The sequence below is a fragment of the Rhinopithecus roxellana genome, chromosome 20, assembly GCF_007565055.1.
Source record: "Rhinopithecus roxellana isolate Shanxi Qingling chromosome 20, ASM756505v1, whole genome shotgun sequence".
Taxonomy (NCBI): Eukaryota; Metazoa; Chordata; class Mammalia; order Primates; family Cercopithecidae; genus Rhinopithecus; species Rhinopithecus roxellana.
In genome coordinates, this window is record NC_044568.1 from 48,254,837 (window position 1) to 48,280,311 (window position 25,475).

A 25,475-nucleotide genomic window follows, 5' to 3' on the forward strand; every position below is an offset into this window, starting at 1 on the left:
AAGCTGACATTTCCATGACTTTGTTACCCAATAATTAGCAAGAAATGGCAGAAGTGGGATTCAGTCTAGTCCCTGGGCTCCTGCTCTCCACTTTTACTCTGTAGTCCCTTCCATGCATAAATCTGACTGGCGAAGGATGTTACTCATTTCAATACACAGACTAACATTTCCTGAAATTCTCTTTCCTCTTTTCCTTCCCTGCATCTCCCCTTTCTTTAGGTTGCCATGGAGTCGCGGCCCCCTCTTCCGATGACATCTTCAAGTTGGCGGAAGCCAACGCCTGCTGGGCCCTGGAGGACCTGCGGTGCATGGAGGAAGACACATTCATCAGGACTGTGGAACTGCTGGGAGCTGTCCAGGGTTTCAGCCGGCCTCAGCTGATGACCCTGAAGGAGAAAGCAATACAGGTGAAGCCCACCTCAGGGAGGAAATGTTAAACAGGAAAAAAGAAAAATACCAAAACCAGTTAAGCATTTCTGCACATAGAGCCCTCCTCAAGGAGTTTTCACATATATCATCTTGAAATTTTACTGCATCAGCTCAGTGATATTGTGATCTCCTTATCTGAGAAAGGAGGAAATTACCAGTTCCTCCCTCTTAGGACTGTGGCAGAGAATGGGATGAGATGTGTCTTGGCATCTAGCAGATGCTCAGTGAATAAAGTTCTGTGGATGTCCCAATGCCTCTGACCAAGGCGGTTTCCAAGAATTAGCCCCTTTATTCCTTCACATGGAGAGCCCCAGCTGCTGCTCATAGCAGGTTTTCTCAGAATCTGTTGCAAATTTGTCTGAAAATATAACAGAAAGGAGTAAAAAGAGGACTGGAAGTAGTTTTCCATCTTTAAAAAGGTTCTTTGTTGGCTGGGTGCAGTGGCTTACTCCTGTAATCCCAACAATTTGGGAGGCCGAGGCGGGTGGATCACGGGAGGTCAGGAGTTCGAGACCCGGCTGGCCAACATGGCAAAACTCCGTCTCTATTCAAAACACAAAAATTATCCAGGCGTGGTGGCATGCGCCTGTAGTTCCAGCTACTCGGGAGGCTGAGGCAGGAGAATTGCTTGAACCCAGGAGGTGGAGGTTGCAGTGAGCCAAGATTGCGCCAGTGCACTGTAGCCTGGGCATCAGAGCTGAGACTTTGTCTCAAAAACAAAATAAAAGTAGGCTGGGCACAGTGGCTCATGCCTGTAATCCCAGCACTTTGGGAGGCAGATTACGAGGTCAAGAGATCGAGACCAGCCTGGCCAACAAGGTGAAACCCCATCTCTACTCAACATATAAACAATTAGCCAGGCGTGGTGGCAAGGACCTGTAGTTCCAGCTACTTGGGAGGCTGAGGCAGGAGAATTGCTTGAACCTGGGAGGCGGAGGTTGTAGTGAGCCGAGATTGCGTCACTACACTCCAGCCTGGTGACAGAGCAAGACTCCATCTCAGATAAATAAATAAAAAGAAAAAGGTCGCTTTGGGCCTGTTTTAGCTTTTTTTTCTTTTTTTTTTTCTTTTAAGACAGAGTCTTGCTCTGTCGCCCAGGCTGGAGTGCAGCAGTGCGATCTCTGGTTCACTGCAAACTGCCTCCCGGGTTCAAGTGATTCTTGTGTCTCAGCCACATGAGTAGCTGGGACTACAGGCACAAGCCACCACGCCTGGCTAATAATTGTATTTTAGTAGAGATGGGGTTTGTTTGGCCAGGCTTGTCTCGAACGCCTAGCCTCAAGTAATCTGCTCACCTTGGCCTCCCACAGTGCTGGGATTACAGGCATGAGCCACTGCACCCAAGCCCATTTTAGCTCTTTACATGGTTGTAGAATATCTAGTTACCCTCAAGGGTTAAACAATTCAATTTCTTAAAATTATAAATATAATTGTATTTGTGTATTATATGAGTACTTCAAGTTTATTGTAGAAAAGTCAGAAAATAATAAAGAAGAAAATCAGTGATAATCTTTTACTTACTGTTGATATTTTGATAAGCATTGATCAACAGATAAGCACTGTTGATATTTTGGTATATTCATTTGAAGCTTACCAGACTCCAAAAGTATGTATATAAAAATATTATTTTGTATATTTCATACACATATCTCATGTTCTACAAAAATGATATTACACTTACCTACTATTCAATAACTTGCTTTCTGCACCCAACAGTACAGACTGCATATTTTTTCATATCCAAAATGTAAATCTATGTCAGTATTTTATTTATTTATTTATTTTTTGAGATGGAGTTTTGTTCTTGTTGCCCAGGCTGGAGTACAATGGTGTGGTCTCAGCTCATTGCAATTTCCACCTCCCAGGTTCAAGCAATTCTCCTGCCTCATCCTCCCAAGTAGCTGGGATTACAGGCACCTGCCACCACGCCTGGCTAATTTTTGTTTTTTTGTTATTTTTTTCAGTAGAGATGGGGTTTCACAATGTTGACTAGGCTGGTCTTGAACTCCTGACCTCAAGGCCTGCCTTGACATCCCAGTGTTGGGATTACAGGCATGAGCCACCGTGCCCAGTGTATATCAGTGTTTTAAATAGCTTTGTAATACAATTAGCCTTCCATATCAATGGATTCCACATCTGCAGATTCAACCAACCTGAGATAGAATGTATTTAGAAAAAACACTCCAAATAACAATATAACAATAAAAAAACACATAAAAATACAGTAGCACTTTTGACATACCATTTTGTACATATTTACATAGCACTTACATTGCATCAGGTATTATGAGTAATCTAGAGATGATTTAAAGTATACAGGAGGATGTGCATAGGTTATATGCAAATACTACACTATTTTATATAAGGGACTTGAATATCCATGGATTTTGGTATCTTCGAGGAGTCCTGGAACCAATCCTCGGTGGAGGTATCCACAGGGGCAACTGCATTTTATTTATAGGTTAGTTCTTATTTATTTAGCTAATTGTTAGACTTTCAGGTTACATTTTAAAAAATGACTCAAGGTATGCCTTTCTACATATATGGTTGGGTACTTGTCTCATTTACTCAGGCTAAATTCCCAGAGGTAGAATTTCTGGGTCAAAGAATATAAATACTTTAAAAGCTTTTGATACAGATAGCCAAATTGCCCTCTCAACAGCATGTACCAATTTATATTCTCAACTACAACAAATGAGGGTATCCCTTACCTTGTATCTTTCCAGCATCATACATGATGATAATTCTTTTTACTTCTTGTCTGATTGTTTTTAATGTATATTTCTTTAATTATGACTGAGAATAAACTTTTCCCCATACATTTAATTTTTCTTTTGCGAATTCCTTGTTGATGTCTTCTTTTATTTTTAAAACAAATATAGTTATCTTTTTATTATTGATTTAAAAGAGAGCTTTATATTAAGATTTACCCTGTGTCTTTTAAATTTTTAATTATTTTTTATTAAGGGATAGTTAACAAATACAAATTATATATATTTATGGTATATACCTATATACAATATGATGTTTTGATATCTGTATACATTGGGGAATGGTTAAAGCAGGCTAATTAACATGTCAATCACCTTTCATACTTGTCAGCTGTCAGTTTTTGTTGTGAGAATATTTAACATCTACTCTCTTCACAATTTTCAAGTATTCAACCCATGATTATCAACTGTGGTCACCATGCTGCACAGTAGGTTTCCCTATGTCTGTTTTATTTTTATTTCTTTGAGACAGGGTCTCGCTCTGTCACCCAGGCTGGAGTGCAGTGGCACCATCTTGGCTAATAGCAACTTCTGCAAGCAAGTCTTGTGCCTCAGCCACCCGAGTGGCTGGGATTACAGATGTGCGCCACCATGCACTGCTAATTTTTTTTTTTTTTTTTTTTTTGTATTTTTAGTAGAGGCAGAGTTTCGTCATGTTGGCCAGGCTGATCTTGAACTCCTGGCCTCATGTGATCTGCATGCCTTGGCCTCCCAAAATGCTGAGATTCCAGGTGTGAGCCACCGCACCTGGCCTCCTCATGTCTGTTTTAGATACTGTCTTTGTCCATTCAGGCTGCTGTAACAAAATATCGTAGACTGGTAACTTACAAACAGAAATTTATTTCTCACAGTTCTGGGGGGTGAGAAATCAAAAATTGAAGCACTGGCAGATCCAATGTTTGGTAAGGGCTTATTTTTCATAGATGGTGCCTTCTCACTGTGTCCTCACTGGTGGAAAGGGGCTAGCTTGTAGCTAGCTCTCTGGGGTCTCTTTTACAAGGGCACTAATCCCACTTATGAGAGCTCCACCCTTATGACCTAATCATCTCCCAAGGCCCAACCTTCTAATACTATCACATTGGAGATTAGGTTTTAACATATGAATTTTAGGGGGACACAAACATTCAAATCATAGTAAATACCATCACCAGTGTTCAGTCTATTCTGTTTTCTTTTTTTGCCTAAAGGTTTGGGACATGCCTTCTTACTGGAGAGAACACCATATTGCCTCCCTAGGGCGCATTGTTCTGGCTCTTAATGAGAGTGAGCTGGAGCAGCTGAACCTCAATTCCATAGACACTGTGGCTTTTCTAACCCAGCAAATAGAATGGAGCCCGAGACAGGTGGGTGGATGTTTCTGGGTCTTTTAACTATTCCGTATTTATAAGAGCTGCCTTCATATCCTTACTGTTAATTTCATCATCACTGTCATTTTTGAGTCTGTTGCTGTTGACTGATTTTTATCTTAGTTCTGGGTCGTATTTCCTTTTTTTGTTTGCAAGCCTAGCAATTTTGATTGGGTGATGAGCATTGTGGATTTTACGTTGTTGAGTATTTGATTTAGTTGTATTTCTTTGAAGAGTATTGGGCTTTGTTCTGTCGTACACTTAAGTTACTTTCAAATCAGCTTGATCCTTTTGATGCTTCCTTTTGAGTTTTGTTAGGGCAAGTCCAGAGTGACCTTTATTCTGTGGTTAATTTATCCACATTACTGTGACATGATTCCTTTGAGGACACTACCTAATGCTCCATGTATTCCAAGACCTCTCTACTCTGGCTGGTGAGAATGTGAACTATTTCCAGCTCCACATGAGCTCTGGAAGTTGCTCAGCGTAATCCTTTCTGATTACTGATGACTCTTTTTCCTGCCTATGTGGAGTTTCACTCTTTGCATGTGCAAATTAGCAGTCAGTACTAGACATCTCTACAGATTTCTGGAACTCTCTGCAGTTTCCTCCTAATACTTTGCCCCACAAGTGATAAGTGCCCTGGCCTCTCTCTACTTGGATCTCTGTATCCTCAACTCGACTGGGCCACTGGGCATGTTGTGGTTCCTCTTCCTGATCCATGTCCTGGAAACTGCTTTTTGGCAGTAAGTGAGGGTAATTTTAGGGCTCATCTTGTTTGTTTTTCTTCTTCTGGGATTGTGATTCTGTGTTGTTCCATATCCGGATGTAGTTGTCTGATATATTTTGTTAAATTTTCTAGTTGTTTATGGTGGGTGGACCATTCCTATGTTAATTAATCCTTCATGGGCTAAAGAAGTTTTCCCCAGAATTTTAATTGTTTTGACTGGGAGAGAAGTTTAGGGTGTCTAATCCACTGTACTGCTGGAAAGGGAAATCTTAGCTCTTCCATGTTATCTTCATTCTTAGGCAGCTCTCTCAGCGGTCATTTTCAGCACTAGGCTTATATGCAACCTAATTAACAAGCCCATAAAAATGTGCCACTTCTTTATTAGTTTTTGGAAAAACCCCAGCATTGACTCCACTCATGGAGTTGCCCACCCCGGAGCAACCACTGTGGTCAGGGGTTGAATATGTTGGTTGGTGAGGCCTGTATCAAGGAGTGGAGTCCATCTTATCACCATCTCATGACCACATGAGCCGAGTGGGGAAGGATATGTGGTAGGCTGATTAAGGTCCTCCAAAGGTGTCCATGTCTGAACCCCTAGAAGCTGTGAATATGTTAACTTATGGAGCAAAAGGGACTTTGAAGATGTGATTAAGGATCTTGAGATGGGGAGGTTGTCTTGGATTATTTGGGTGGGCCCAATGTAATCACAAGGGTCCTTTTAAGAAGGAGCAAGGAGGGTCATAGATAGAGAAGGTGACGTGGTAATGGAAGCAGAGGGACTAGAAAGAGATCTGAAGGTGCTCTGCTGCTGATTTTGGAGATGGAGGATGGGGCTATGAGCCAAGGAATTGCAGGTGGCCTCTTGAAGCTAGAAAAAGCAAGAAAATGAATTCTTAGATCTCCCAGAAAGAACCTATCCTTCTAGTCCATTTTAGGACGTACAGTCTCCAGAACTATAAGAGACTAAATGTGTATTTTTTAAAGCCACTGTATTTGTGGTAATTTGGTAGAGTAGCAATAGGAAGCTAATAGAGGGTAATTTTCCAAAGAAAAGTGTGGATGCTGAGCAGCCAAAACCAATGAATGTCCCCCTACTCTTAGAAGATTTTTGTAATCACAGTTGCCTTGTTTCATAACTCTGAGTGGCACCATTCAAACAGAATACAGTGTGAGCGGTGCCCCCTGGAGCTGGGCAACATGCAGATCCTGGCCATGAAGATTACATGAGTTAAATACTTGAAAACATTTTGAACAATGTCTGGTACATAGTATTCAATAAAAATTAGCTGTTTTCATAGTTGATATTGACATCATTGCATTGTCATTATCAACATCATCATATCATTATCATCATCATCACAGCCCCTTTCTCTGGGTTAGTCTCCTCCTTTGCAGGATGAGAGGGTTAGCCCCAACACTCAGAGGTTCCTTTCAGTCTGATATTCTACCATCCCATGGTTCTTTGACTCTAAAACTGGTTTTGACTAGTTTGAGAAGTGCCACATCACACTGTGCTATTAAAATCATTCTATTTGCAGTCTGGGAGAAACGGAAAAATACATCCAACTTAGAAACTAGGGTATCTCTTTCCCTTCGCACCGATTTTAATTCTCATGGATGGCAGTGAGATTTATCAATATGTTTGAAGAGGATATGAAAACCTAACATTTGCATGTATCATTTGCAGTCAGTTCTTCAACTTTAGCTCCCAATCAAACCTTAAATGCATGTTTCTAGATTAATAGTCAGACCTGACAGGAACTACATTAACAGATAGTTCAGCTCAAAAACCAATATAAGGAAAATAACTATTATAGAAGCCAGAGGGATGAACAGAGAGATTGAAATCTTAAAGCTATTCATTTTTCAACAGTTAATATTGCCTAAAAGTGTTGGTGTTAATTGTCTTGGAATCATTACATATACGCTGGTCTAGTCACTCAAGGAAATATATTTTAACTTATCACCTTCCAGGCTGAGCTTGCATTTTCCGGGTTTCAGTGGCAAGGACAATTTAATACCACATCTTCAAAGTAATTTTATTTAAATTGTATCTTTGCGCTTTCATTTTAAAGTGAGCATGCCTGATAGTTGAGGAGCCCAAATTGCTCTGAGTCAACTAGTGAAACCTGATTGTGAAGACTTAATAAGAAAAATTTGAAAGCTAACTTGAATCTCCATCTTTTCTCCACAGCCAAACACCTTCACTGGCTAAGAGTATAGGCCGTGGATTCAGACTGCCTGGGTTTTGATCCTAGAACCATCATTTTCTTTTTTCTTTCTTTCTTTTTTTTCTTTTTTAGATGGAGTTTTGCTCTTGTTGCCCAGGCTGGAGTGTAATGGCAAGATCTCCACTCACTGCAACCTCCACCTCCCAGGTTCAAGCCATTCTCCTGCCTCAGCCTCCTGATTAGCTGGGATTACAGGCATGCACCACCACACCCAGCTTATTTTGTATTTTTAGTAGAGACAGGGTTTCTCCATATTGGTCAGGCTGGTCTCGAACTCCCGACCTCAGGTGATCCACTCGCCTTGGCCTCCCAAAGTGCTGGGATTACAGGTGTGAGCCACCGTGCCCGGCCAGAATGATCATTTTCTAGCTATGTGATCTTGGCCTAGTTACTTAACCTCTCCATGCCTCAGTTTGCTCATCTGCAAACTAGGGATACTATTAATACTTACCTCATAGGGTTATTTAGGAGGATTAGATGAGATAGTATGTGTAAAGTGGTCAAAGTAATGCCAGCACACAGTATGCGCTCAATAAATGTAAGCTATTACCACTTTTGATATACAGTCCCATTAAGTCAATGACATATAAGTCTAAGCCTGGTGTTACTGAATCCCCTGCCCCCGTAGTAGCTGTCAGCTTTGTAATCATGGAGGACAACTTGATGAGGACACTGACCAGTCCGATTTTCAGAAACATGAGAAGTCTTCCTGAAGCCAGTCTATTTCATGAAGGCAGCAAAGTGAAGCATGTCAAAGACTATATATTGCCCATGACTTCTTTTTTTTTTTTTTTTTTGAGACGGAGTCTCACTCTGTCGCCCAGGCTGGAGTGCAGTGGCCAGATCTCAGCTCACTGCAAGCTCCGCCTCCCGGGTTCACGCCATTCTCCTGCCTCAGCCTCCCGAGTAGCTGGGACTACAGGCGCCGCCACCTCGCCCGGCTAGTTTTTTGTATTTGTTTAGTAGAGACGGGGTTTCACCATGTTAGCCAGGATGGTCTCGATCTCCTGACCTCGTGATCCGCCCGTCTCGGCCTCCCAAAGTGCTGGGATTACAGGCTTGAGCCACCGCGCCCGGCCTGCCCATGACTTCTGTAAGTCACTCACTCAGATGTTGTTTCATTCATTCATTCATTCACTCAAGAAGTACTTATTGAACTCCTACTGTGTGGCAGGCATTATGCTAGGTGCTGGGGACTCAATGGTAAACTACCTGGATATGGTCCTTTTCTTTTGGGAGCCTACTTGGTGATACAGACAAAAAAGTGAGGAATCAAAGTGAAAAATTTGAAAAATCATGATAAGTGATGCAGAAAATGGACAAGGTACTCATGGGAATAGTGGAATGAAGGGCTGTTTGAGATGAAAGAGTTCAGAGAGCAGTTTTCTCTGAGTAGGTAGCATTTAAACAGACCTGAGGAGTGGGAAGCACCAGCCCATGAAAATGGAATTTCATTGCAACATTTCACAATCTTCCTCAACACTTTCTCTCAACACCTTAATGATTTATATTGTGTGATGGGGATGACTAACATTAAAGGGAGATGGGATCTGGGCATGGTGGCTCATGCCTGTGATCCCAGCACTTTGGGAGGCTGAGGTGGGTAGATCATTTGAGGTCAGGAGTTTGAGACCAGCCTGGCCAAAATGGTGAAACCCTGTCTCTACTAAAAACACAAAAAATTAGTTGGGTGTGGTGGTGGATGCCTGTAATCCCGGCTAGTCAGAGGCATGAGAATTGCTTGAACCCTGGGGGATGGAGGTTGCAGTGAGCCAAGATCATGTCACTGCACTCCAGCCTGGGTGAAAGAGTGAGACTCTGTCAAAAAAAAAAAAAAAAAAAAAAAAAAAAAAAAAAAAAAAAAAAAAAATGACAGAGAGAGAGAGAGATGGGAAGATTGACTACAGCCTGTGATTTTCACTTTCAGTTAGAGGTCTGTCCTTGGATGTCTCCTCATCTTTGCCTTGTGAGGTCTCATAATCTCTTTTACTTGCTCTCATTTACTTACAATCTCTTCTACTTACAAGCACTGAAGGAACCAGACTTTATTTTGTGAGACAGAGTCTCACTTTGTCACCCAGGCTGGAGTGCAGTGGCGCAATCTTGGATCACTGCAACCTCCACCTCCCAGGCTCAAACAATCCTCCCACCTCAGCCTCCCAAGTAGCTGGGACCACAGGCACGTGCCACCACGCCTGGCTAATTTTTGTATTTTTCTGTAAAGACAAGCTTTCACCATGTTGGCCAGGATGGTCTCAAATGCCTGACCTCAAGTGATCCTCCTGCCTCGGCCTCCCAAAGTGCTGGGATTACAGGTGTGAGCCACCGTGTCCAGCCCAGACTTTATTTTATAGCTGATCTTCACAGGATTGGCTTGAATGCTTTCTCAGGTCCTACACAGGTAGATCGAATGAATCAGCACATGTTTAGTTACAAGTGGCAGAAAACCCAACACAAACTGGCTTGATCAAATAAAGGGGCTGAGCATGGTGTGTGGTGGCTCACACCTGTAATCCTAGCACTTTGGGAGGTTGAGACGGGCAGATCACTTGAGGTCAGGAGATTGAGACCAGCCTGGCCAACAGTGAAATTACTTCTCTACTAAAAATACAAAAATTAGCCAGGCGTGTTCACACCTGCCTGTAATCCCAGCTACTTGGGAGGCTGAGGCACGAGAATCGTTTGAACCCAGGAGAGGGAGGTTGCAGAGATCATGCCACTGCAGGCTGGATGACAGAGTGAGACCTTGTCTCAAAAAAAAAAAAAAAAAAAAAAAAAAAAAGGGAATTTATTGATTCCCGTAACTGGAAAGTTCAGGGGTAGTGTTCAGGTACAGCTGGATCCAGGATCTTCAACACTCTTGGTGGGAATCTGTTTCTTATCATGTTTTTGAACTTTGCTTTTCTTTGAGAGACAGGCTCTATTCCTGCCTGTGGTAGGTTCCAGCAGATCCTTGTGTATATCCTTCTAAGTTCAAGTCCAGAGTAAAGAAAGCTCTTCTCCTAATGCTCCACTCAAAATTTGGTTCTGGTTGACTCTGGTTAAATCACATGTCCAATCCAGAACCAGTGACTGCAGCTAGGCTAAGGTATGAATTGAATTTCATCACTCCTGGAACTTGGTGCAGTTAGCTTTGACTGAACCACATGAAGTAGGAATACAAGAGAGGTGGTTCTCCAGAGGAGGTCATGAATGATGAATAGCCACTGCTAGAATTATGGAGACCTATGCATCAGCCCCCTTAAATCAAGGCTTAGTTTAAAATATTTTAACACCAAAGCATTTTGTGTGTTACTCTCTGGAATTGAAGAGTAAACATTGGAATTGAAGGGGTAAACATATTTCTGTAGGACCATAGCGGAAGAAAAAATCATTCTGGCTGAAACGTCATGAAGAAGGTGACATTTGAGTTGACACTGCCCCCCCCCGCCCCCCCAAAAAAGGATGGCTGCACTTGGAAGTGCAGAAGGGCATTTCAGATGAAAGGACGGGTTTGAACAAAGGCAAAGAGACAGGAAATTATAAGGTTTTGTTGCGAGGTTGTGGAAAGGCCAGGTGTGGTGGCTCATGCCTGTAATCCCAGCACTTTGGGATCTCGAGGTGGGTAGATCACTTGAGGTCAGGAGTTCGAGACCAGCCTGGGCAACGTGGTGAAACACTGTCTCTACAAAAAATACAAAAAGCCAGATGTGGTGATGTGCACCTGTAATTCTAGCTACTTGGGTGGCTGAAACACAAGAATTGCTTGAACCTGGGGAGGCGGAGGTTGCGTGAGCTGAGAGTGTGCCACTGCACTCCAGTCTGGGTGACAGAGCAAGACTCCATCTCCAAAAAAAGAAAAAAAAAAAAAAAGAAAAAAAGAAAAGAAAAAGAAACGTTGTGGAAAAAGATGTTGGAAAAGTTTGGATCTTGATGCAGAAGAAGTTGTATGTCCAAACTGTCTGAAGGTCATAAGAGTGACTGAAGGAACTAAGCAGCAGACACAGACACAGGACACAAGTGCCTTTAATATTGGTGAAGGATATAAGAGATTCATTGCCTGAAGACACCTCCACAGTAGGGGACATGCTCAGTTGAAGTAGCATCTTAAGGACATTAACTTGGATGCAGAGGCCAGGATGGTTTGGGGTGGGGATTCCTGAGGAGTAGGAGGGGAGATCAGTCAGGAGACTACAGCAACAGCCTATTTATCCTCTCAGGCCTGGGGACCTCGATCATTCCTGGATAGTTTATCTTTTATTTTTACTATTTTCTTTTTAGGCTGAATCCATTTTGCAAGGGTTCCTGGATGATTCAGGATACAATATCCAGGACCTGAAGAGCTTTCATTTGGTAGGACTTGGTGCAACCCTGTGTGCTATAAACATAACTGAAATCCCACTTATAAAGATCTCAGAATTCAGGTAACTAAAATATGAATGTGCAAAATGGCAAATGGGTTAATCCATCCATCCATCCATCCATCCATCCATCCATCCATCCATCCATCCATCCATCCATCTAGATATTCCACCTCCTGACACTTGGCACCTTTCTGGGCTAAAATCCCACTGGGCTAATGGGATAAGCTGGATCTGCTCTGCCTGCTGAGCCTACCTAACTTCTGCACATTGTGTGTGTGTGTGTGTGTGTGTGTGGTGTTTGTTTGTTTGTTTGTTTTTGGCTGAAGAGTCCAAACTCAGATTATATCCCTCCCTCTTTAACCACTACCAGGGTGGTAGTGGCCAGAATTGGGACCCTGCTCTGCAGCACGCATGTCTTAGCTGAGTTTAAGAGGAAGGCTGAAGTCGTGTTTGGGGATCCCACTGAGTGGACCAGTTCTGTCTTGCAGGAGCTTGGGACCATTGCAGGTAAGACTCACCCTGAGCATGCCTTTCTCTCCCTTTCCAAACTTAAGTATGGGAACACAAAATAAAACATGATCCTTGGCCACGTGTAGCAAACATCGGTGGCGTTACAGTAGAACCTATATTTCATGATTTGAAGTTGCAGAGGGTGAGTCTGCAAATCTGCTTTTAAAGCAAGCTCTCTTGGAGATTCTTGTGTACACTAAAGTTTGGAAAACCACTAGTTTAGAATGTGATTTAATTGGCCCCTAAGTAGTTTTATACGAAATTTGAAAGTGTGTAAATTGAAGTTCCTTCTGGGCATGCGTTTCACTGTAGGAGGCCAATCAGGGCTAATGTGACCCACATTTTTTTTTTTTTTTCTGAGTTGATGAAGGAACTTGATTCCCCAGTGTGATTTCCAGGGCCTTTTCTAAGGAATGATGCTTGCCTAGAACACTCAGATCTGAGCATTATGAAGCACCATTAATAAAACAAGCGGAGTTCTGATGGCTTGAACTAAACCCCTGTGATTCCTTTTTCTCCCCAGCTGGATTAACTAAGGCAGAGCTCCGGATGCTTGACAAGGATTTGATGCCATATTTCCAGCCATCAGCAATAAAATGCCTTCCTGATGAGATATTCAAAGTAGGTGCTCAGTTCTTCAAGGAGAAAGGGGAGCTTGACCCCATTTCAAATCACACAGGGAAACGGATGATGGGCCTTAGAATTTAGAGACTTGTGGCCAGACTCTCCTGATGGTGTCAGAGGAGATCTATATGAGTTTAGGTGTTTTTAAAAAACATTTTTTCTTAAAATTACATGCGTGTTTTAATTATATTTATTTTTATGGTCACCTTCTCTTCTTCTAGCAGGTGGTACTGATTTTCTATTTATGGTGGTATGAGGTTCATAAACCCTTACGAAAACCCTTGGGGACAGATATAGTTCAGAATTCAGAATTTCTCAGATTTTAAAAAGATTATCCTGTACATTTACTGTATGTAACTTCATACCCCCAGCAGTGCCTGGGGAAGCACCTTGTAAGCAAACACATTAATATTTCTGTGAAGAAATCTGTGAGAAGCCACACTAATTGGAATAAATAGAGATTATAAATAAATAGCCTTACATCACTTCAGGTCAAGTTTTGCTGATAAATAAGTTTGACTTAAACTTTGGGGGAAAACTTTCAGTTTTCAGATTATTTTTGGACTTCAGAATTGCAGATGAGGGATTGTGGACCTTTGTAATATTTCCTTTTAAAATACAATTAAATAAAAATATTTTAGTTGATTTAGGTCAGGCACGGTGGTTCACGCCTGTAATCCCAACGCTTTGGGAGGCTGAGACAGGCCAATCACCTGAGGTCAGGAGTTCGAGACCAGCCTGGCCAACATGGTGAAACCCCATCTCTATGAAAAATACAAAGTTAACTGGACGTGATGGTGGATGCCTGTAGTCCCAGCTACTTGGGAGGCTGAGGCAGGAGAATTGCTTGAACCTGGTAGATAGAGGTTGCAGTGAGCCGAGACTACCCCATTGCACTCCAGCCTGGGCAACAACAGCGAAACTCCATCTCTCTCTCTTTCTCTCTGTGTATATATACATATATATATATACACACACATATATATATACATATATATATATACATATATATATATATTTCTCTCTCTATATATTTTTAGTTGATTTAAAGAAAAATATTAGGAAAATCACAAGAGGACAGGTGAAAAACTGCTATGGAAAAAATTGAGAGGGTGGAATTGGATCAATTGAAGTAAGGGAAGCAGGGTATCTAATGACAGGTCCTTTTTTTTCTGTCTGTGTACAAGATTAGGGGAGTATTTGGTGGGAATAGTCTGCTCTGATGAGGAGGCAGTGACCCTGGTGTTCCTGTTTGCTTGGTAACGTGGGAATACATTTTGTCCACCACTTCTGGATAAAACACACAAATCAGGCTCAACAAACTCCCCTGGTGCCACATCACTTGTTCATTTCAAGAAAGATAGCCGACCTTCAATCAGTTCAGCACCTCGGACAGTTGCGGCAGGCATAATAGCTGTTTGAGGGCAATAAATAGCAGTCCTTAAGGCCATTGAGCAAATACCTGTTTCCCCTCTGGGGCACTCTGCATGGGACAAGCAGCCTGGTCTTGGATGCTGGCATTTTGCTAAGCTCTTTCTCTTGGTCTTGTTTGGAGTGCTGTTGTGCTGCTTCTTTGTACAGGTATTTATCTATTCCAGAAATCCCTACCGATCACCTACATTGTGACAGGCTCCAGGGTAGGTGCACCTAAGGATGCACAGGTGAAGGGGTTATCACACAGTGCCTTCAGGGGCCTGAAAGGTAACACAAGGTGCAGTAGGCTGGGTAGAGACCAAAGTGAACTGGAGAGCCCTGTCTAAATGTGGAGGCTGCTTCTCATCCCTAGCACATTCATGCAGTGTGGCCACGTGGGCCCAGGATTGCTGAATTTTCCTTTTTACTTTTTTCAAGAAGAAATCAGAAATCTTCATTTTCATATGAAATCGCTTGATAATTAAATGTTGGCAGCCAATCTGAATTTATTTTTGAAAACACAGTGCTGCAGGCCTAGAGATTCAATCTGGCCTGTGGGTCGCAAGTCAGCAACATTGATAAAAGAGATAATTTTTAGAATACAGACTCTGTGTTAATGGTATATGGAAGCCAAAAAAGCACCTATGTGCCCACCCTACTGTGTGTGTGTGTGTGTGTGTGTGTGTGTAGTGAGAGGAGAGGAGGTGATACTGAATTTTAATTTTTTTGAGACAAAGTCTTACTGTGTTGTCCAGGGTGTGCAGTGGCACAATGATGGCTCACTGCACCCTTGATCCTCTGGGCTCAAGCAATCCTCTCACATCAGTCTAAGTAACTAGGACTACACACTTGGCTAATTAAAAAAAACTTTTTGTAGAGATGGCGGTCTCATTGTGTTGCTCAGACTGGTCTCGAACTCCTGGGCCTGTTAATCATTCCGCCTCAGCCTCCTAAAGTGCTGGGATGGTAGGCATGAGCCACGGCGCTTGACCGACCAGATGCTGAATCTTTGAGGACAGCTAGTGATGAAGAAGAAGCAGTGTTCCAGGCAGAAGGAGGTGCACAGAAAGGTGCTGCCTCTCAGGAACTGTAAATATTGGCACTCACTCTCCTGGAGTGAAGAATGCCAGGTGTGAAGCTGGAGAGGTGGGCAGAGTTTTTTCCAGGAGCCTGAACTGTGTTCTGGAATGGGGTGCCTGGAAGGGCTTTACGCAGAGGGATATGATTCCAGGGAAGTATCTACCTGGACAAAAGAGGAGAGGGTGACTGACAGGAGAGGAAGGGATAAGGGAGCATTAGCATCTTCCCCAGATTGTTCAGGGCCTTTAGAAAATAAACACGATTATGTAGAGTCCCCTTTACAAGAGCAGCATCCTGCCATCCCAATGTATTCCAGTCCCATTGGAACAAGTCACCAAGTCCTTTGATCTGAAAGTGACTTCAGAAGATACCTTCTTCACAGTCTTTGAAGACATAGTCTGGCCAGCAGAATTTCCTACTCATGTTGTCCATGGCATATATCACCAATAGATGACTGCATTTTGCCTCCGTGGAGCCCTCACAGAGCTCATCACATGGTGCTCAGGCAGTCAAACCAAAGGATCCGAATCAGTCAGCAGAGGAGATGAGTTCTCTATGCTGTCTCACATTTATCCCCAAAGCCCAGGGAGGCTGTGTAATTTTTTCAAGGTGACACAGCAAGCATGTGGCAGAGCAGGGGCTCAAATTCAGGCCTCTGGTCTTTAAGACTTGTGTTTCCCCCTCCACATCAGTGTTTCAGGAGGTGGAAGACTTGAAGCACTGGGAAGCTGTCTTGCATTGCATTAAACAACATCGCCACATAGGGAGGAAATCATGCCTCCCTTTTCAACTCTCCGTTAGTACTTCTAATTACCTCAAGGAAGAAGTGTCAATTTAACACCTATATAGTGCATTTTATATTCTCTCTCTCTCTCTCTCTCTCTCTCTTTTTTTTTTAAGAGGCCAGGGGTTCAGATATTGTTGGCGGACAAATCTAGCTAGGATTCAACGATATTGTTTTATCTTTGTTTTGCGGCTCCTATTTAATGCTTGCTTATGGCAAGTCTGCGGCTTTCCATTTTTGGAAATTTCCATTTTAAAATTTCTATTTTTAAATGCATTTATTTTGGTAGTGCAAGAGTGATCTAATTTTAAGGAAACATCTTAAAGAGGACCAGACATGATACACACAAGGGGATGACAAAGTTGTGCGCATCCTGTGCCGGACGCCTGAGGTGTGGGAAATCCGGGGAGGGGCCCCGTGTGAAGGTGCTGCCCCTTTGCCTCCCGCAGGAGCTGTCTGTGGAGCAGATCGCCTCCCTGGGCCCGGAGAATGCCGCGGCGGTGACCCACGCCCAGCGCCGGCGGCTCAGTCCACTGCAGCTGCAGAGCCTCCAGCAGGCGCTAGATGGCGCCAAGACTCACTCCTGGCAGCACGCGCCCGCTAGCTCCGGTCCCACTAGGACCTCATCCTCGGGTTCTCCTGCAGGTGAGCAGAGCCGCCCTCTGCCCCGTGTACCAGCCTTACTTTCATTCCCTGTCCTCCCTGTCAGGTCTGGGGTGGGAAGATTCTTAAGATTCAGAGCGGGGGCTCTGACGGTCACTGGGGATTCTGCCCTCAGTGAAAAATCCAAAGTTCCTATCAAGCTTCCCTACCAAGTTTGAGGATTAATGATTCTCAACTATGGCTGCACTTGGGTGGGGGGCATTAAAAATCTTCCAGTTCCCCGGCCCCTACCCAGAACGAATCCCATCAGAATCTCAGGACTACATTCATTTTAGCAGCTCCTTTGCAAACTCCCTCCTCACTATCCAATAATAATTAACTGTTATTATTATTATTATTATTATTATTATTATTATTATTATTTTGACTGAGAGTCTTGCCCTGTCGCCCAGGCTGGAGTGCAGTGCCGCGATCTCGGCTCACTGCAACCTCCACCTCCCAGGCTCAAGCGATCCTCCCACCTCAGCCTCCCAAGTAGCTAGGATTACAGGTGTGTGCCACACACCTGGTTAATTTGTTTATTTTTAGTAGAGATGGCGTTTCATCATGTTGGCCAGGCTGGTCTTGAACTCCTGACCTCAGGTGATCTGCCCACCTCAACCTCTCAAAGTGTTGGGATTACAGGTGTAATCCAACCAAGCCCGGCCTGTCCAATATTAACTAATGTTTACTGGGCACCTACTATGTTCCAAGTCTGCTGTAGGGGCTGGGAATACAGAGGTGAGCAAGATAGATAAGGCTCTCTTGTAAATGAAGAAGGTATTTCAAATCTGACAAGACCAGGGAGGGTGATATTGACTAAGGGCTGAGCTAAGATAGAGAAGCCTCCCCAGGGAGTGGCATTGGATCCTGGGAACACGGCCTTCTTTCCTTTTTCTCCCCCATGCCTTTCTTACAGCTCTCCCCCTTTCCCCTTCACTTTCTCACTTCTTTGTGATGCCTTCTGTTCTTAACACCACATTTGGACCATGCTCTGGGGAGATAGCTTCTAACAAGCCAGAGATGTCCCCTGCCCTCATTGAGCTCTCCGTGCAGCCTGGCCGGGAGGGAAGACATGTGTCCTGGTGAGCATGAGGCAGTTGCTGGGTGCTGAGATGGGGAGCACACAGGGAACACACATGGGTCAGGAAACCTCCTAAAGTCAGTGATATCTCAGGTGAGACACCAGGTGAGAAGAAGATGGACTTAGCGAGGTGGACAGTGTCCCAGGAGTAGGTACCAGCATGGACAAGTACCCAGAGAAGACAGAGGACTTGGTGCTTGACTAAAACCTCCACTCCACCTTTTCCTGACTTGAATGTCTCCCTACCCTGCCTTCACACAGGGATGGTGAATTGGGGTATTCCCCATTTCTGCAGCCACAAGTGGCCAGAGGTGGCACTTGAAAACACAAACCATGCCTTTTGATGAATTATATTACTTTAAAATACTTTTCGTTGAGGCTTGTCACGTTGGCTCATGCCTGTAATCCCAGCACTTTGGGAGGCCGAGGCGGGTGGATCACCTGAGGCCAGGAGTTTGAGACCAGCTTGGCCAACATGGCGAAACCCTGTCTCTACTACAAATACAAAAATTAGCTGGGTCTGGTCGTGGTCACCTATAATCCCAGCTACTCCGGAGGTTGAGGCAGGAGAATTGGTTGAACACTCGGGGCGGAGGTTGCAGCGAGCTGAGATCCTGCCAGTTCACTCCAGCCTGGGCAAAAGAGCAAAACTCCATCTCAAACAAACAAACAAACAACAACAACAACAACAAAATTTTCATTGAAATATGATATGCATGTATTTAAAAGTTATTTGTAAATGTTATAGCGTTTTGCACGAATAGATAATATGTGCAATGGATAATGCACAGGGTTCCAAATATATAAAGTCTGAAAGGCAGGTAGTGAAACCTTTTCCTCCATCCTGGGTCCCCCAGCCACCCAGTTCCCTCTCCAGAGGCAACCAATGTTACCAGCTTCTTGTGTATTTGTGCAGAGATATTCTATGCATACACAGCAAATCAAATATAGATGATCTCTGCACTTTTCACAAAAGCTTATTATACACCTTGTTCTGCACCTTGCATTTTTCACCTAACAATATACTTCGGAGGAAATTCTGTATCTGTGCACAGGAGCTATGCCATTGTTGGTTTTATGGCTATGCCATAACTGTATTCAAGCAGAGGTCTGTAGATGGACCTTTCAGTTGCTTCTTTTTTTTTTTTTTTTTTTTTTTTGCTGTTATGAATAATGCTGCAGTTCCTGACCTGATATAATTTGCATCTGTGCAAATATGTCTGTAGGATAAACTCTTCAAAGTGAGATTGCTAGATCACAGGGTCTGCATTTATAATTTTGATGGATGTTGGTCGGGTGTGGCAGCTCACGCCTGTAATCTCAGTACTTTGGGAGGCCGAGGCAGGCGGATAACTTGGGGTCAGAAATTTGAGATGAGGCTGGCCAACATGGTGAAACCCCATCTCTACTAAAAATGCAAAAATTAGCCAGGTGTGGTGGCACGTGCCTTAGTCCCAGTTACTAGGGAAGCTGAGGCAGGGAAATCGCTTGAATCTGGGAGGCAGAGGCTACAGTGAGCCGAGATGGTGCCATTGCACTCCATCCTGGGTGACAGAGTGAGACTCTATCTGAATTTTTATTTTTTTAGTGGATGTTGTCAAATCCCCTGCAGAAAGGTGTGATGGGTTTTCCCTTGAAACAACAGTGTCAGAAAGTGATGAAGGTGCCTTACAAAGATGTCCCCTGCATGTCCCTGGCTGGGCAAGATCCTGGATGCCCCTCCTTCATTCACCCCAAAGGCCTAAGTGAGGGCTGCCATTGGGTGAACCCTTCCTGTGGACCAGAGCCCTAATCTTTTGTTTCCTAAACTTCCTTAATTATCAGAATCACCTGGGAGAGATGCTTAAAATACAAATTCCCAGGCCTCCTGGCAGACTTGCTAAGTCAGAATCTCCAGGGGATCCTGGAATTGGTGTTTTTCACAAGCTCCCTAGTACATGCTGACTGACACAATCTCATTTAATTCTCACTCCCCCACCTCTCCTCCTCTTTGAGGGTCATTGTTCCCATTTAAGAGATGAACAAATCAAGGCTCTGCATCAAGTGGTCCCAGAGAGAGACTCGGGGAGTTGGACAAGACGTGTCCACCTTCTGCTTGCTGCTGGGACTTCATGTGTACTCTTACTTTGTGTTTGCTTTTAGGAGCTCCCCTGTCGTGGGGTCTTTGGCTTGGCTGTCCCCTGCTGGTTCTAATGGCCAAGCTCCTATGGTGAGTGGCCTGAGCGCATCGTCCTGTGTTGCCCCAAGCAGCTGGCCAACGCATGTAGAGACATGATGCTTCAGACGGTGCGAGACCCTTCCCTGGATCCAGACCCTCATCTAGCACAGGGAGACCCCGGAGCCATGATGGTGAAAATGCATCCAAAATGAAAAATAATTATTAAAAATGATCTTGCAAATTATTTTTAATTTTTTAAAATTTTAATTTTCATGAGTACATAGTAGATATATATATTTATGGGGTACATGAGATGTTTTAATACAGGCATGCGGGGTGTGTAATAATCACATCATGTAAAATGGGATATCCATCACCTCAAGACTTTATCCTTTGTGTTACAAACAATCCAGTTATACTCTTTCAGTTATTTTTAAATGTACAATTAAATTACTATTGACTATAGGGCCTGGCGCAGTGGCTGACACCTGTAATCCCAGCACTGTGGGAGGCCGAAGCGGGTGGATCACCTGAGGTCAGGAGTTCAAGACCAGCCTGGCCAACATGGTGAAACCCCATCTCTACTAAAAAATTAGCTGGACATGGTGGTGTGCGCCTGTAATTCCAGCTACTCGGGAGGCTGAGGCAGGAGAATTGCTTGAACTGGGGAGGCGGAGGCTGCAGTGGGCAGAGACCGTGCCACTGCCCTCTAACCTGGGTGACAGGGTGACTTTGTCTCAAAAAAAAAAAAAAAAAAAAAAAAGACTGTTGATTATAGTCATCCTGATGTGCTATGGAAGAGTAGGTCTTATCTTTCTATTTTTTTGTACCCGTTAACCATCTGCCTCCTCCCCCTCCAACTCTCCCATTACCCTTCCCAGCCTCTGTTCACTGTCCTTCTCCTCCATCTCCATGGGTTTAATTGTTTTGATTTTTGATCTTGCAAATTGTTAAGCCCACTCATCTCCTCAGCGGGAAGCCCTTCTCTGTCCCATTGCAGCCTCTTTTGTTTTCCATCTTGGAGACAGAGAACCTGTGGGGAAGAAATGGTGTTTTCTGTTAACAGTACAAGGCCCTTACAAACAAGTTGCTGCCCTCGCTTTAGAGAGATACCAGAGAGAGGCAGTGCAAGAAAAGGTACCATTTTAGCCAGGGTCTGATCTAGTTTCTACTTGAGCTTAATTTCACTTTCTTGAAGCTACAGGCTACATTGGATTTCTCCCCTACTGATATTTAGCAGAGCTGAAATAAATGAATCCCTGAGCAGAAGCCAATATTCTTGGCTGATTGCTGGGACTAATTGATGTTTTGGTGGGCATTGCATTGGTTGGAAATTAAAACATTTAACATGGCTCAACGTTAAATCAATTTAAAAATACATTTTTCAGATGTCTTCCATTTCCTTGGGACTCAGCTGAATGGATGGCTGTGAAGCTATCATTAAGCTCTCAAAATATTCCCTTTTTTTGGTGGAGATGGCGGTGGCTCTTCTGGTTTTAAGTTGCTCTGAGCTTTGGGGAATGGGCTGAAATAAAAAATAAAAATATGTTGGGTAAGTCAGTCACTGGTGTGATCCTGGTGCGGCTGAGCAAACTCTGCCCACTGGCTCAATCCTTCTGGAAAGAAATTACTTCTGGAAATTGCCAAGATGCTTTTAGCCTTAGGTTTAGGAAGTCAGGGCTCAGGGAAGGGGGGCAGCAGTGGTGTTTGCAAACACCTTCTCGAACACAGCATCACAGCTGCTTGGCAGGGTGTTTCTCTGGTGGCATCCTAGGCGCTTCTGTTCTGCCACCAGCACACCTTGGGTTCTCCTCCTAGTCACTCCTCCACAGTAGACGTCTCATCTGGAGATAAGAAGAAAACCCTGCATGTTTCCGAAAATCTGTGGTGTCCCATAAAAGGCGGTGGATTTTACGAAGCATCATGAGTAATTATTGCAGAGGCTCGAGTGCATTTTCAGAGGTCACGTGGTTTTATAGAAAACTAAGACTGCAGTGTGAAAGGTGTGATCCTACACGTGTTATTTAAGGTCTGACTTGGTTTTCCTTCATCCTAGTAGGGAAGTGGCAGCAAATGGTGCTTCTCAAGTACAGAACATTAATTTTTTTTTTTTTTTTTTTGAGGATAGAGCCTCACTCTGTCATCCAGGCTGGAGTGCGGTGGCACAATCTTGGTTTACCGCAACCTCTACCTCCCGGGTTCAAGAGATTCTCCTGCCTCAGCCTCCTGAGTAGCTGGGATTACAAGCATGCGCCTCTATGCCCGGCTAATTTTTGCATTTTTGGTGGAGCTAGGATTTCACCATGTTGGCCAGGCTGGTCTCGAACTCCTGGCCTCAAGTGATCTGCCTACCTTGGCCTCCCAAAGCGCTGAGATTACAGGCATGAGCCACTGTGTCTGGCCCAGAGCATTAATTTTCTTACAAACAGCAGCCCCCACTTTAGCTGGGCTGGACCAGCTGCTTGGAGAGGGGTGCTTGATGAGAACGTGTCTGCACAGACTCCCATGAGGATGTCCTTGGATCTCAATCGGTATTCTCACTTTCTGCCGGTCTTGGTTTATCCTGGACAAGAAAAAGCAAACAGTAACAAAATCCACTCTCCTGTGAGTCAGGCTTCACGCTGCCAGCTTCATGTGGCTTTTGTATTTCATCTCTCTTTCTGGTCATTTGTTTCTGATCTAATTCCTGTTTCTTTCCTCCCATCTTGAATAACGACTCCCATTACAGAGGGCTGACTCTGGGTCAGGCTGTCTAAGGGCTTTCACTGTGTCATTAGCTCATTTCACTGTGGTCATGCTCCTGCCAGGTAGGCGCTGTTAGGATTCCCATTTTCCAGATGAGGGAACTGAGCCTGAGAGAGGTTACGGAGCTCTGGTCTAAGCTTCCCAGATAGCACAAATTCGAATCCTGACTTCTTTATCTCTGCACTGTGCTGCCTCCTGGACGGGTGTCCTTTAACTTCTCTAATAAGTCAGATCAGAGAGAGATTCTGTAAATACCTTCGCCTCTGGCGGGAGGCCAGTTTGCCTCACAGCACATATAATTGGTGATCGCCCCAGGCAGAAAGACAAATCTAGCTGATGCCCTGCAGAAACCTCAGGGTCTCAGGTTGAAATGCACAGTCCTTTGCATGCAGGAAAGCAGCAGGTCACGCTGGCAGGTGCTGCTTTCAATGTCAGTTCTCCTGATGGATTTCTAGCCTCCATCCTCCACAGCCCTCCTTAGCTGGAGGCAGGGATCACTGGCACTTGTATGCAGATCACAGTGTGTTGTCTTTGGTTCTTATCGGTGAGGAGCTGTGCCATTCCGGCTTCTAAATTTTTTGAATTTCACCCCAGTTAGATACTTTTGCAGAATCGCCACCTTCAGGCCCGCTCCAGACACCAAGCCTGGCTTGATGGGGACTGCAACTTCAGCCTAACATCCAGTGGAACTTAGAATGAAGTTATCCTCTCTAGTCCTGGTACCCAGGGCTTCAGCCACAGCTGCTTGTGATGGGTGAACATCTTTGGTAGTACCAAAGAGAGGTTACTGTGTCTTGGGGTGTGTGTGTGTTTACTCTGCTTTACTGAAGTCATGGAAGAGAGTTACAACACAGTAAACATCTTAATATTCAATACTAGGCACTTTTGCCTCTTGAGGGGCCTTAAAAAATATTGGGCCAGGCGTGGTGGCTCATACCTATAATCTTAGCACTTTGGGAGGCTGAGGCAGGAGGATCACTTGAGGCCAGGAGTTCGTGTCCAGCATGGGCAACATAGGGAAATGCTGTCCCTACAAAAAAAAAAAAAAAAAAAAAAAAAAAAAAAAAAAAAAAAAAAAAGGCTGGGGGCAGTAGGTGGTTCAATCCTGTAATCCCTGTACTTTAGGAGGCTAGGTAGGCAGATATCTGAGCTCAGGAGTTCAAGACCAGCCTGGGCAACATGGTGAAACCCTGTCTCTACTAAAATACAAAAAATTAGCTGGGAGTGGTGGCATGTGCCTGTTGTCCCAGCTACTTGGGAGGCTGAGCAGGAGAATTGCTTGAACCTGGGAGGTGGAGGTTGCAGACAGCCGAGATCGCACCACTGCATCTGAGTCTGGGCAACAGAGTGAGACTGTCTCCAAAAAAAGAAAAATTAGCCCCTGCCTGGTGGCACATGCCTGTAGTCCCAGCCACTCAGGAAGCTGAAGTGGAAGGATCGGTTGAGCCCAGAAATTTGAGGTTGCAATAAACTATGATTGTGCCACTGTACTCCAGCCTGGGTGATGGAATGATCTATATATACATCTGTATCTATATCTATATCTATTTGTATATGAGATATATAGCTCTCATATATATGATATAGCTATGTATCTCATATCTTATATATATGAGAGCTATATATCTCATATATAGGAAGATAATATGTATGAGATGCATATAACTCATGTATATGATAATATATCTTATATATAAGATAATATATGAGATACATATCATATATAAGATTATATTTAGATATATAAGATATATATCATATCTATATTATATATCTATACATCTATATATTATATATAGCCATATTATATATATTTATATATAAATATATTGTATATATAGATTATATATAAAATATTATCTATATTATATATCTGTTATATATCTGTATTATATATAATCTATATAATAATCTTACATATAAGATTATGTATCGCTTATAAATATAATATCACATAATATAATATAATTGAAAAAAAGTAAATGTTGCAGAATTCCCAGGCCACATGATGTCTAGTTGGGGCATCTACAAAGTGTGTGTCTTAAAGTAGGCTTGAACTGAGTACCCTCCTCAAATTCATTCAAGGCCTCCAACAATTCCTAGGATTCTTCCAATACCGTAAGTAGTTTGTATTACACTTTTCTTCTGTCACTTCCCTGATTACTGATTGTTTCAGAAAGGGACATGGGCTTGACTGATCCATGGAGATATCTGCAGCTTGCCAGCAGGTGAAGTCTTTATTTGCCTTTATCTCCGTTGTGGCCTCTGATGAGCCAGACTACAGAGATGCTGATAAAATCTGGAAGGCAATGGTGGAGGATGTAGTTTCCCAGGAGAACTCTGGCCCTTGGGAATTCCTTCCAGTCTCTGAGTCCCTGTGGCACATCTCTGTGTGTGGCAAACTAGATGATTGTTCCCAATGATTCTGCTTACTTCCCTTATTAGAATTATAAGCTTTTTGCCATGTGACTTTGTAGTACATCTCAGCAGGTAGAGTCTAATTCCTTGCCCTTCTAACTTTGGGCTTTGGTCATTGGAATGTGAGCAGACGCAACATTTTCCCCCAGCAGAAGTTTTAAATGTGC

The 25,475-nt window shown here is 43.6% G+C and overlaps 1 protein-coding gene across 3 annotated transcripts in view; it reads left to right on the forward strand.

The window, feature by feature from the left end:
- The window catches only part of OTOA (otoancorin), a 96,891-nt gene extending 76,502 nt beyond the window's left edge, over positions 1 to 20,389 (forward strand). For 2 of the 3 annotated variants that reach the window (XM_010388611.2, XM_010388612.2), the window contains 7 exons: positions 220 to 407; positions 4,388 to 4,543; positions 11,768 to 11,910; positions 12,221 to 12,357; positions 12,884 to 12,981; positions 16,711 to 16,906; positions 20,130 to 20,389. In XM_010388611.2, coding sequence (XP_010386913.2) covers positions 220 to 407; positions 4,388 to 4,543; positions 11,768 to 11,910; positions 12,221 to 12,357; positions 12,884 to 12,981; positions 16,711 to 16,906; positions 20,130 to 20,200 — 989 coding nt within the window. In that variant the 3' untranslated portion in view covers positions 20,201 to 20,389. The remainder of the gene's footprint in view (positions 1 to 219; positions 408 to 4,387; positions 4,544 to 11,767; positions 11,911 to 12,220; positions 12,358 to 12,883; positions 12,982 to 16,710; positions 16,907 to 20,129) is intronic. The other variant, XM_010388610.2, reaches the window with a different exon arrangement.
- The last annotated feature ends 5,086 nt before the right edge of the window (positions 20,390 to 25,475 follow it).